Genomic DNA, 11,333 nt, shown 5'->3' on the forward strand with positions numbered 1-11,333 from the left:
GGCATTGAACTCTTACAAATTTTTTCATTTAGCTGGAGAAAAGCTGCTAACATGGTCCAAGTCAATTGAATTTGTTGTTTTAAATGGTGCAAATTACCGTATGACACTTAGGTGCCTGATTTATGTCGGATTTGTCTGCTCTAACAGCTGCCGCTCTAACTGCTTCTCAACCCAAGGACTGTGTGAGTGTATGATTCCCATAAATAATGAATACGTATATTTGAGGATCAGAGCGAATTTATCACCGGAGATCAGAGAGAATGCAGTAGCACCGCGTGGTGCGATCAATGAGTTCACAACTGCAATATCAAGCACGTTGAAGCTTAAATCAGTGCAATGTCAGAGATCCCCAATCATCTTGTTATAGGATGTGGTATATGCCCTCACTAACAGGTGATTTTTATGCTCTTTGCAGAAAGCTCGCCTGGCCAGGATACGGCTCTCAAAAACAGAAAGCTCGAGTGCCTTCCTCCACAGCAAGCGCAACGGCCTGTTCAACGAAGCTCTCGAGCTCACGGTAAGACTCGCCTCAGCGCCACATCGTTTATTATTCCAAGAAACAACCAGCCACACAGGATGTAGTTAAAAGTGTACATATTTTAAGCAGTGACACATGAAACCTGACCCGTGCTCTATCTGAGATTCTAAATTCAAGCCTTGCTCCCTAATATCCATTAATTATCCCAGCATCCCTTCGGAGGAACTAACTGTGCTTGCGAGCGGCACATTTAATGTGAGCATCTCTGAGCCCAGCTGCCCAGCTGAGGAACAGGCTTGGGGCGATGTAGCACGAAATGTAAACACAACACAAGGATGTTCGCTGCCTCTCCAAAATCCAGTGGTTTACAAGCAAGCACTATAGTGGCCCCGGGGGCTGACACAGCACAAAAACAAGTGTTTGTTCCACTTTTATAACTCGGTCTTCCAGTGTCTTCTTTGCTGTATCTCTCTCCAGCAGAACTGGTGAGAACACAATCAGATTGGCACCAGTGAGACTTGTTGGCTGAGAAACACACAACACATTTACAGCAAGGCTTTGGAAACTATAGACCTGTGACTGTATTTGTGGAAAAATGTTGTAGTGTTTTACTATTAATTAGGAGAAAGTGTCACATGGTTCCAGTTATATACAAGTAAGAATTTCTATTTTTACAGATTAAGTCAAAGAAAATACCTCCTGTTCTCATTGTATACAGAACTCCATGTCCCAAAAGTTGAGTTTTTATGCACTGTGGCAAAAAAAAAAACATTATTTTTGTGCACTTTAAGTAAATAACATACCAGCACCACTTCCAACACATAAAAAAAATGTTCCATAAACACTTTTATTATCAATAAAGTCAGTCCCAACATAAAGACTTTGTTCAAGTAATGTGGCATAATTATTGTTTTCTTAAAACAAAATGGTTGCCTAGGGTGTGTGTTCTAACTTTTTAAAACTCCTCATTTATATATTTTTCAAGTGCCGCCAAACTGAGATGTTCTGATCCAATGTCATACAGACTAACACAGAAATATGTTAAGTCAGAGGTTTCTCACAAGCCCAGGCCTCACAGTCCAATGCAGTCGACAGAGATATGACATTTTGTGATCACTGCTGTGTGTGCATTTATGTATGTGGCTCATTAAATATTTCCCTCAGACAATACAATAATAACTCCTTGTTGAATATTTTTCTCACTGTTTTTTAAAATTTTGAATGAAAGAGAGTTAATTTTGTTTGATGTCATTATCAAGATTTAACATCAGCGTTAAATCTAACGGAACAAGTAGCAAACAGCACTTGGTCCTGGTTACTTGTTACCTTTTCCTTTGTGAAGCTTCTGATCAAGCAAAGAAGAAAAGAAAAAAAAAACGTCTTGTTGGTTCTTATTGATCACATTTTGTGTTTCTCTTAATATTATCTGAGGTTTCTGTGACAAACCGCTTTACTATACCGCTTACCTCAGCAGTTCAGGGTGGTTTGAGAAGCAAGGTCAGACAGATGGTTTTTACTGTCGTTTCTGATGACTGCATGAAAGTTAAACAAAATGTTAACGGCTGTCAACTGTTTAATCGTTAGGAGGTTTTTTTTATTCACAGTACGCCCGGCACCACGCGGAGCGACACAATGTGTTTTGTCACCCGGCAGCTCAAGCTGTTTCCACTCTACAGTATGGTGGCCACCTGGGTAGTGAGGCATGGCCGCCTCCAGATAGATAGACTGCTGATACGGACCTGTAGTCATATGTATGGAGGGCGGTGGGGGGGACAGAAATAGCTTACACCTAAACACCTGTGCTCTTCTGCTGCTTTAGCTACAGATAAGCAACCGCGATACGAGCGAGTCGAGGAACACCGAGTCAATGTACCGTCTCAGCACAGAAAGCCTCTGTTTTCAACACCAGCTCAACAAGCAGAAAGATCCTACTACAATTCTTCCTAATGCGGCATTTTGCTTGCTTATCGCTGTTATGAGGGATGACAGCAGTACTTTTCACTGAACTACAGGTACTTCTGGGCAGCATAGAGGGAACTTATTACAAGACTGTGAGTAAATCATAACAGGAAAGAGATAACAGGAAAAGAACACTGATGAGGCATCTCAAAAAGGATCAATGTGACAATATTTCCAGCCTTTACTGGGTCATTTTTTTTTAGATTATTTTGTGTTAATTTAAGGTTGAGCTAAATTATTACCCCAAATCTCACCAGCACCAGCACCATGTGAACTCACAAAAAGGTATATTGCGGTTTTACATTTGTTCACATCTTGTTCATCAGTGTTTCTCGCTCAGCTTAGTTATAACCAGAACTTCCTTCAAATATCTGCAGAGTTGGAAGTACCACCGACATTTCATGCAAACTTTTTTTTATGCAAGTCAACACATAAATGTCAGTTCAGTGGTATAAAGCATAAGGAATATGGTAAACAAGTCATTAGATAGTTCCCTTTAGCGAACACAGACAAGTAGGCAAAATGTCATAATGGAAATTTTATGTGAACTGTTTACTGTGTACACTGCAAAAAATGAAATCTTAGTAAGATTAAATAGCTTAAATTAAGGAGATTTATGCTTGTTTTTTTTTCTGACAAGATATTTTTCTCACCAAGAAATGTCAATATTTACAAAGCAAACTTCAAGTCTGGAACTTATTTTATCTAAATGAAATTTTTTCATTTCAAGGACAAATAATACTTAACAAAATCTCTTCACATAATTAAAACAGACTGTCCAAATGGAAGCCCTTGTGTTATTGTCAACATGGATAAAGATGGAAGACCTTTTTCGTGTATAGATCCTACAACTGTGGTACTGAGAGGTAAGCTTCATTTGCAGCTGTCTGTCTTTGTAAAATAAGCTGATTCTGAAGCTAGTCAGCATGTAATGGTTGCCCATTTCCACCCACAGGTTAAAGAGCTGCTCTGAGCAGACATTAACTACAATAGCTATTGCTTAAAATTAATATCGACATGAGTTTTTGGTAGTTTCCTTTTTCTTTTTTTTTTTTTTTATATAGATTGGGTGGCTTCCCATTCGTAGTTTCTGATTTAGAAATGGCTAAAGGGCAATTCTGCCTAATATTTCACTAATATTAGGTTTGAGGATGTTAATTTGCTGTAATTTAAAAATCAAAATGCAATTAGACTTAAAGCCTATATTACACTATTCCACACTGTTTTCAGGATATTTCAAACACTATGTTTGATTTATGAATTTAAGTAGTCCCAGTTTGAAGAATAATCAATAATATGGCAATTTATTTCACAAATCAGAAAAAAGTTTCAGAAATAACAAAGGGTTTGAATGATGTTACTTTTAGCGTAATAATCTAGTCCAGGTTTGAACAGCGTAGGTATTGTTTGTTTATTACTCAAGTAGAGCAGATTTGACACATGCAATGTAGTTAAAAACACACTTTCAAACAATGAAGTAATTTTTAAGTAATTATAGTGACTTTAATTATTTGGCATCTTGAATTCCTGTATTATTGTATTTGAGCAAATGGTCAAAAATAAGACGTGTTTTATTTTTCAAGTAATCCAAGCCATTGCCAGACACATCTCCATCACATATTGGACCAGCAACAAGAAACTTTGGGAGTTGCAAGTGATGCTGTCCTTCACATCCTTGAGGTAAGAAATTTATATTTATTCATCATAGCACTGATCACAGTCACTAAAAAGTGATTTGTTTTGTGATTGTTTTTCTGACTGTGTTCTAATTAGCAGATGACCCAAGAACTTCGATCAAACAAGGCCACTTTTCAGCTCTGTGATGATCGTGAAACCAACTCCCTGCCAGCCGTTGGAACTGATAGCGTGATGCACGTCATAGTGTGCTGTTACACCTTTCAGCACTTGTGTATGGAGCCATTCCTTTCTGTGCTGCTGACAGAGAACGTCATGCGTGAATGAGACAAGACTCCACATATAAAAGGCTATGGTTGATTGGAAGAAGTTTATTGTGGACTAAGCTCCTATTTTAATATTGTTGATGTCTAATCCCGAGATTTTTTTGCATTGGACAGTTTGGTTTGCGTGACTTACGGCATCTTATGAGTGTGGCAGATGAGTTAGATCTTCATTGTTCTGTCTTTTTACGGGATTGTTTCAGAATCAGATGCATCCAGCCTTTAAATCTGCACAAGTAGTCATGTTTTGTTCTACTGTGTTTATGTGAAACTTAAACATAATAAAGAAGTGAAAAGTAATTGAGCTCATGTCTTCATTCCAACAAGCCGATAACATCTCTTGTTTCAGTCAATTAGATTGTGGATTTTTGCCTTACAATAAGAACCTTGAGTAAAATATGCAATGACAAAATATATATTTTAATCCTTTTGTAACAATGAAAGTAAACTAGTTTTAGATGTTTCAAGAAATTCTATATCAAGTAACATTTTATTTGAGAATATTTTTCTTACAGTAAGATTGTACATCTTACTTATACAAGTAAAATTGGCTTTTTTTAAAGTTAAAATACAACAATGTTACGATATTTGTAGATTCATCTTGGTTAGATATTTTTTTTTCTTGTTTTGGACAATCTTGACAAGATCAATTTTCTTGTTCTGTTGACAGATAGTTTTTCTTATTTTAAGAAATGTATGCCCTATTTCTGTACATTTTCTTTCTTGTTTTTAAAGGGGATTTTTTGCAGTGTATCTATTATGTGCCAGAAATGCTAGACGTTCCACCCTCCCCACACAGGTTGGTGCCCTAGAAGTCAGAAGACTTTCCTCTTGGGGTTTGGAATAGTAAACATTCTTTGTCTGAATGGCATGACTGCAAACGCTGACGGCTGTCTTTTCTCAGCGCCGAACTGTGAACACGAGTAAAACTCTACCTGTCTTGTTCTCCTTTTGTCTCCTTCTTCAACTCAAGCAACTTCCATACAAGATGAACCTTTCAGATCAGGTACTGAGACGGCATTCGGCAGCACACCTCCCACGTCACCTGGGCGCCTTCCAGAAGAGAGAGAGTGAAGCCTAACGTTCGTTTTGTGTTTGTGTGTGAATTCTTATCTTCCAGGGTTCCACTGAGGATGAGAAGCATTTGAGCAAATCTACCTCTCTAATAGAGAGCCAGCACCACCATCTGCTGCACTGTCTGGAGAAAACCACAGTGAGTGCATGGCTGCTGGAGCTTCTGGAACTGAGTACTGTCTTCTATCTGTCATGAATTTCCTTTTTTTTTTTTTTTTTTCCTCATCGCACTAAAATCCATCATCCCTGACTGTAAAATACGTCTAAAAGCTGAGTGTAAAACCTCAGCTGAGCTAATAAGAACTGAGCTTTGCACAGTACAGTACATTTCATTCTGACTCGCTTCATTTAGCTTTTGATACACATTTTCCACTTTATATCTCACTTAGCCAAGCACAAGCAGTTGTTCTGCCATGCTCTGATCCGTGAGGACCCAGACTCATATTTAGCAGCTTTCTTATCTGTGAAAACAAAAACACCACGCAGTAATCAATACGAATGATTTCTTTGTGTGTTTATCTTGTAGGGGGCAAACATTAGCATGAAAACAATTATATTGGTTTCATTAAAAATCAAAATGAATTTGTTTAAAATCCTTTTTGTTTTCATTTGGCGCGCAAGTCAGAAGTTTTATATACTCTCATGTCATATTTTAAATTTTTTTGGACTAATTTGCACAACTTGAAACGTTAATTACTTTTAAATTTTAGAGTTTTTTTTTCAGCAAACCTAAGAGAAAACCCATCAGCAACATCCTAGCATCATTCTATTTAAATATTTGTCCAGTTTTCTCATCACAAATGCCAGAGCTCATTTTAATTGCTCAGGACTCGTCTTTTAATAAGTTCTTTTCAGCTTTTACAAAGACATTGAGAACAACAGTTTAAAAAAGAAAACTAAAATAATTCAAACAGGCCATCACAGCAAGTGTATGCATTGTGAGAGAACTCCTTGACCTTACACATAGATGATGTTTTCTTTCTACTTTTGCCCCATAGAACCACGAGTTTGTAGATGAGCAGTATTATCAGCAGAGTTACCTGGAAGCAGGGCTGCAGAACTATCCGTCTCGAAGCCCTTCGTTGTCCAGCCAAGATGGTGTGACGGGGACGTGCTGCACCCGGAGAAGCAAGAAGCAACACCACACCCCTTTACCGAACGCCAGCGCTCCAGCACACATGCAGCCTTTGACACACACGCACACACACCCACAAGGCTTGCAGGAGCTCAGCACCATCCACATCCAGCCCCTAAGTACCAGGTAAGGTCAGAGGTCCTAAAGGACTTGACTATACCTTGCCTTATCCTGATCCACATGTGTGAAGATGCCATGTTTATCTGCTCAAAGAAGCAATAAGCAAGTATAAGCAGAATCCAGATTCTGCTTTTAAATCTGTGTCCTTGAGCTTTAATGATTTGCAGACCACGAGCAAAGAGTTTCATGTTGAAATGTTGAAGCAATAACTCCAGACATCCACAAGGAAGTTACAATTTGGGGATGAATAGGTTTTGCGAGTGGACAATAATTATAAACATGCTGCCAAATTAGTTAGGTTGCAAAGTCGATAGTTAGAAGAGACCTTCACCTAGCTCTGATCTTTTCCCTCCAGAAAAATCCATGAAGAAAACCTTTACAGGTTTTCTCCATGGAAAACCAAAGTGGCACACATAACTTCCTCAGTTGGAACAGTTCTGTTAGGAGGTTTGGGTGAAAGTATTTCCCTGGGGTCGTTCTAATCAATTTGCTGTTTTTCCTCCCCACAGCCGCTCCAGTTTAAACATGCGCGTAGAAGAGCCAGCTCCTCTGAACTGCCAGGGCAGCCAGATCACAACAGCAATCATCAGCATTCCCACACCGCCAGTGACGACTCCGGAAGGCGATGCTCACCTGCCCGCCGCTCCCACCCTGCAAAATGTGGTGAAGGTGTCTGCTCTGTGAAAACTGGACTGCAGCAACGCCGCACAAACAGACAGAGAACGACTCACAGGAACAGACCGAGAAGGACTAACTATGGTGGAAAGGGCTTTCAGAGACGTATTCTGGCCCTGGTGGAGCCTGCCCCCTGCTGGTGATGCGTTGCATTGGCACGGACTCCCTGTACACATGGAGGATGGACTTCTGACGCAGTATCTTCATGTTAGTGGTCGGCAAACATGTGTTCATATGTGAATGTGTGCGTAAAAGAACAAGAGGGATGGATAGGGAATCATTTAGGAAGAGGACTGTGTGCCTCTAGGTGTCAGAGGTAAGTTCCCAGAGTTAGTTGTGTGTCACTGTGCACAAAAGCACCTTTTTATAATTTATGCTTGAGTTAAGGGGGAATGAGGACAACTCAAAGAAAAAGGGAAATAAAAATAAAAAATAAAAAAAATCACGCCCCTCTGATTAATGCCTTTGAAATAGAGTACTGCCCGTTTCAGCCATTTTGGTCTACAAACCCCCTTTTCAGGTCAAACATTATTCCACCTTAGCATAATTTATTTAAAACCCAAAAAGCAGTAGGTGTCCGTGTGATGGCATTACCAGTGATTGTGAATGAGTGTTTGATAGATTGTAAGTTGTTCTGTTTCTGAAAGGAGGTGCGTCTGCGTGTGTTTGCGTGTGTTCCTCTCGGTTGATTGAAAACTTGTATTTCAGTTCTTCTGGAAGTATCTATGGCTCAGTATATGATATATATAACTAGCTGCCACTTCGAAGGGTTCTTTGCACATATTTCTGTCAAAAATTCTCAGCAGCAAGGGTTTCACTCAGTTTGTGCATAGTTTGCAGGACTAAATATTGGTTTTTTTAGTTATTACTTTGAATCACTACCCATCTGTTTTGGCACCAGAAGCCCAAATGGCCACAAGAAACACAATTTATTTTGCAAAAAAAAAAAAAAAAAAACTTACTATAAATCCAAATCTACACAAAGAAAAGCACAAAACATTTGCTGAGAATTTGCTGACAAAAATCTGCCCTGAGCCTGTGATCTTTGTGAATATTGTTAATAGAATATTTTGTAATATTTGACCATCGTTTGGCAGAAGCAGTGAGTCTGTCCTCTTGTTCTTGCTCTCCTCTCTACATCCTTCTCTCTCTTGTTGTTGTCCTGTTGTATCCCTGACATCTATGTGAACAACAGTATGCTTTCAGTAGTTTTTATAGCCGTCAACATTTTTTTTTTCCTTCCCTTAACTCAGCGAGCATTTTTCAGAGTTGTTGAATATATGTACGTATTCTGTGTGGTTAGCAAACTTGGTGTTTGTACTTTTTGTCCTCCTTGATGTTTCAAAGGTTTTTTGTTTCACTTTATCTTCTGGAGACTTTACAGTAGGCAAATCTGTTGTAAAAACTGACCACAGGGACATTAAAAAAATAGTAGATGAACCATTTTTTGGCCTTTTTCCATATTGAATGTAATTTGTAGGTTTCAGCAACGTTACAAGCACTCGGTTGTGTCTTAGATCATTACAACAGGGAACACCAGCTGACTAAACGCCCACCTCTGTAGATTAAAGGCTCATATCACATTTTGACTTTTCAATTTTGTTTGTACTTGTAGGTGCCACTGACTCTGTCAGTGGCACCTTGCTTGTGTGATTAGAAAATAGCCCTCTTTACATATTTACTTTTACCCACTTTTCTTGCACAGCAAACAAAGATCAAACGACGCTCACTCAGTTATGATTCAATTAAACAATGCCACTAATATGTGATACATATATTACTTTTTTTTTTGTCAAGAAAGAAGTTGTTTTTCTGAGGATCCAGGTGAAACATTATTGTCCAAAATGAGTCACACCTTTAAGAGAGGTGTGGCTCCAAAAGTTCATCTGTGCTAAAATGTTTGCTTTGAAATGTCTTTCACTACTTTAAAAAGCTGGTGAAAAAAAAAAAAACAAAATAACTGATTGTGATTTTGTTATGTTTCAGATTTTCTTGATTTTTAGGTTTGGGACATAGAAATTTTGCTATTTGCCCTTTAAACGTGGTGATTAAGAGCACACACACTAAGCAACAGATTCATGTCTGACTTTTAAAAAGCAATACTAGAACTGCTGGAGTATCTGCACTCCTCCTGTATGTTGTATTTACTTCTGCAGAGATTAACTCTTTTATAGCACCAAGTGTTGTATTAGAACATTATTTTTTTGAAACTTTAGATCAACTTGTCTCTTCTGCTGTATGTCAGTTCTAACTCCTCCAGAAATTAGTAACAACCCAAAAAAAAAGCAAACTAATTCTACAAAACCGCAATCAAATGTGTTTTATTTCTACTTATTAATATTGACCTTGCCCTGAGATTGGTAACTTAGGGCACAAAGATAACAGTCTAGATCCACTATTTGCATTTAGTCAAAATGGCCATATAAAAAAAAATTTACAAGCACAGACACAAAGCTTTTTTGTTATATTTAAAAAAACAAAAAACAATGAAATCAAGAAATTGAATTTACATTAAGAAGCTTAGAGTCTACTGGAATTGAGCAGAACGGGGGAGGCAGAAGCAAAACTCCCTGTTTTTGCCGCTGGGGATATTTTTTAAAACTTGATTCATTTCCTGCTGCTTGTTAGAGGAACAGGTTATTTTATACCAGCTCTACTATCAATTGACACCAGTTGACATTCCATGTAAGCATATGATGCACTGGACATGTCGAAGGGTCACATTTTTATTAAAAAGCAACAAAGATAGGTTCGTGGTTGTGTCCGTCTCTGTTTCGTACTCCTCTCTCTTTCTCTCCCCTTACTCTTTGCTTTGCCCTCCACCTGTTGTTGTTGAGACTACTGCTGTGCGTAACTTGTCATGTGTTGGATATTATTTATGACCTTGTCTTGTGTCCCAACTGTGAAACGCCTGATAAAACATCTATATCTGCCACAAAAACGTGTAGTCTGTGGACTTTTTTCGTCACCTTCTAACCCTTTCTATAAGTCCAAGTGTGTAAATAGCAGGAAATGGCAAGAAGACAGAGCTTCACTGCTTTTTTTTCTGCTCTTCCATAAGTGCCAAATGGTAATTTGCATAAGCTAAAAGCATAAGCTATTAGTTTTAAGAGGTTTCTTTGAATGGAGCAGAAGGGTCACTGAGAATTCAGCCAAAAGTTTGGGTCATGCTTGAGTTACTGCACAAATTGAGTCCCATATGCACAGTGTGGATGAGCAAAATTTGTGTAAAGTGAAATGTTCATTGGTTTTCCTGGTGAAGATGTGCAGAAGCAAGAAAATAAATTAATCCTTGACTGCAGTGCCATAATGTCACTCTAGAAGAAATCTAAATGTCAGCTAAATATGAGCTTTTTCTGTCCTTACATCACAAGCGCTTCTGGGTGGAGATTGCTACATGTCAGCTGGAACATGTTATGTTAAAATGAACCCATGATTGAGCTTTTCAACGGCAAACACTTCAGCTTGGTTTGGCAAATAAATATATGGAAAAGTGCAAGTGAAGGAGCTATGATGCTGTGGGCCAGTTTCTCTCCTAAAGGGAATAGAATCGTTCAGAGTACGGATTAAGCGTCACAGACTCTTTACCAGCACATTTGTCTGTCAAAAATCTGAAATTGGTTGAAATTGGGTTCTTATCTAAAAACATTTGGCTGAATCTATACAGACTGACCAAACTACCTTCTACTAACATCTCAGCTTTGGGGTCAGAACATAGATCAGCTTCAACAACTTTGCATGGTCCAGAGAGATTGTGCAAAGTGAACTAATCAAAAATCCACCTGTATGTATGATCTAGGTTAAAAACAAAGAGCAAATGCTCCTCTTTGCAGCTGGGGCAGCAAATGGTGTCAGTAATTTTATCTAAAGTTATTTGATAATTAAATGTAATATTTTTCTGAATTGTTCAGTCTCAGATAAGGTTTCTGCAATT

The 11,333-nt window shown here is 38.4% G+C and overlaps 1 protein-coding gene across 2 annotated transcripts in view; it reads left to right on the top strand.

Moving 5' to 3' along the window:
- LOC129370364 (potassium voltage-gated channel subfamily D member 3-like) overlaps positions 1 to 10,775 on the top strand; it is a 103,311-nt gene extending 92,536 nt beyond the window's left edge. The window contains exons 5-9 of one of the 2 annotated variants that reach the window (XM_055046321.1): positions 416 to 517; positions 5,369 to 5,401; positions 5,516 to 5,608; positions 6,468 to 6,730; positions 7,234 to 10,775. In XM_055046321.1, the coding sequence (XP_054902296.1) occupies positions 416 to 517; positions 5,369 to 5,401; positions 5,516 to 5,608; positions 6,468 to 6,730; positions 7,234 to 7,408 (666 nt within the window). In that variant the 3' untranslated portion in view covers positions 7,409 to 10,775. The remainder of the gene's footprint in view (positions 1 to 415; positions 518 to 5,368; positions 5,402 to 5,515; positions 5,609 to 6,467; positions 6,731 to 7,233) is intronic. The other variant, XM_055046322.1, reaches the window with a different exon arrangement.
- The last annotated feature ends 558 nt before the right edge of the window (positions 10,776 to 11,333 follow it).

The sequence above is a fragment of the Poeciliopsis prolifica genome, unplaced genomic scaffold (assembly GCF_027474105.1).
Source record: "Poeciliopsis prolifica strain line A6 unplaced genomic scaffold, Auburn_PproV2 SCAFFOLD023, whole genome shotgun sequence".
In the NCBI taxonomy this organism is placed as follows: Eukaryota; Metazoa; Chordata; class Actinopteri; order Cyprinodontiformes; family Poeciliidae; genus Poeciliopsis; species Poeciliopsis prolifica.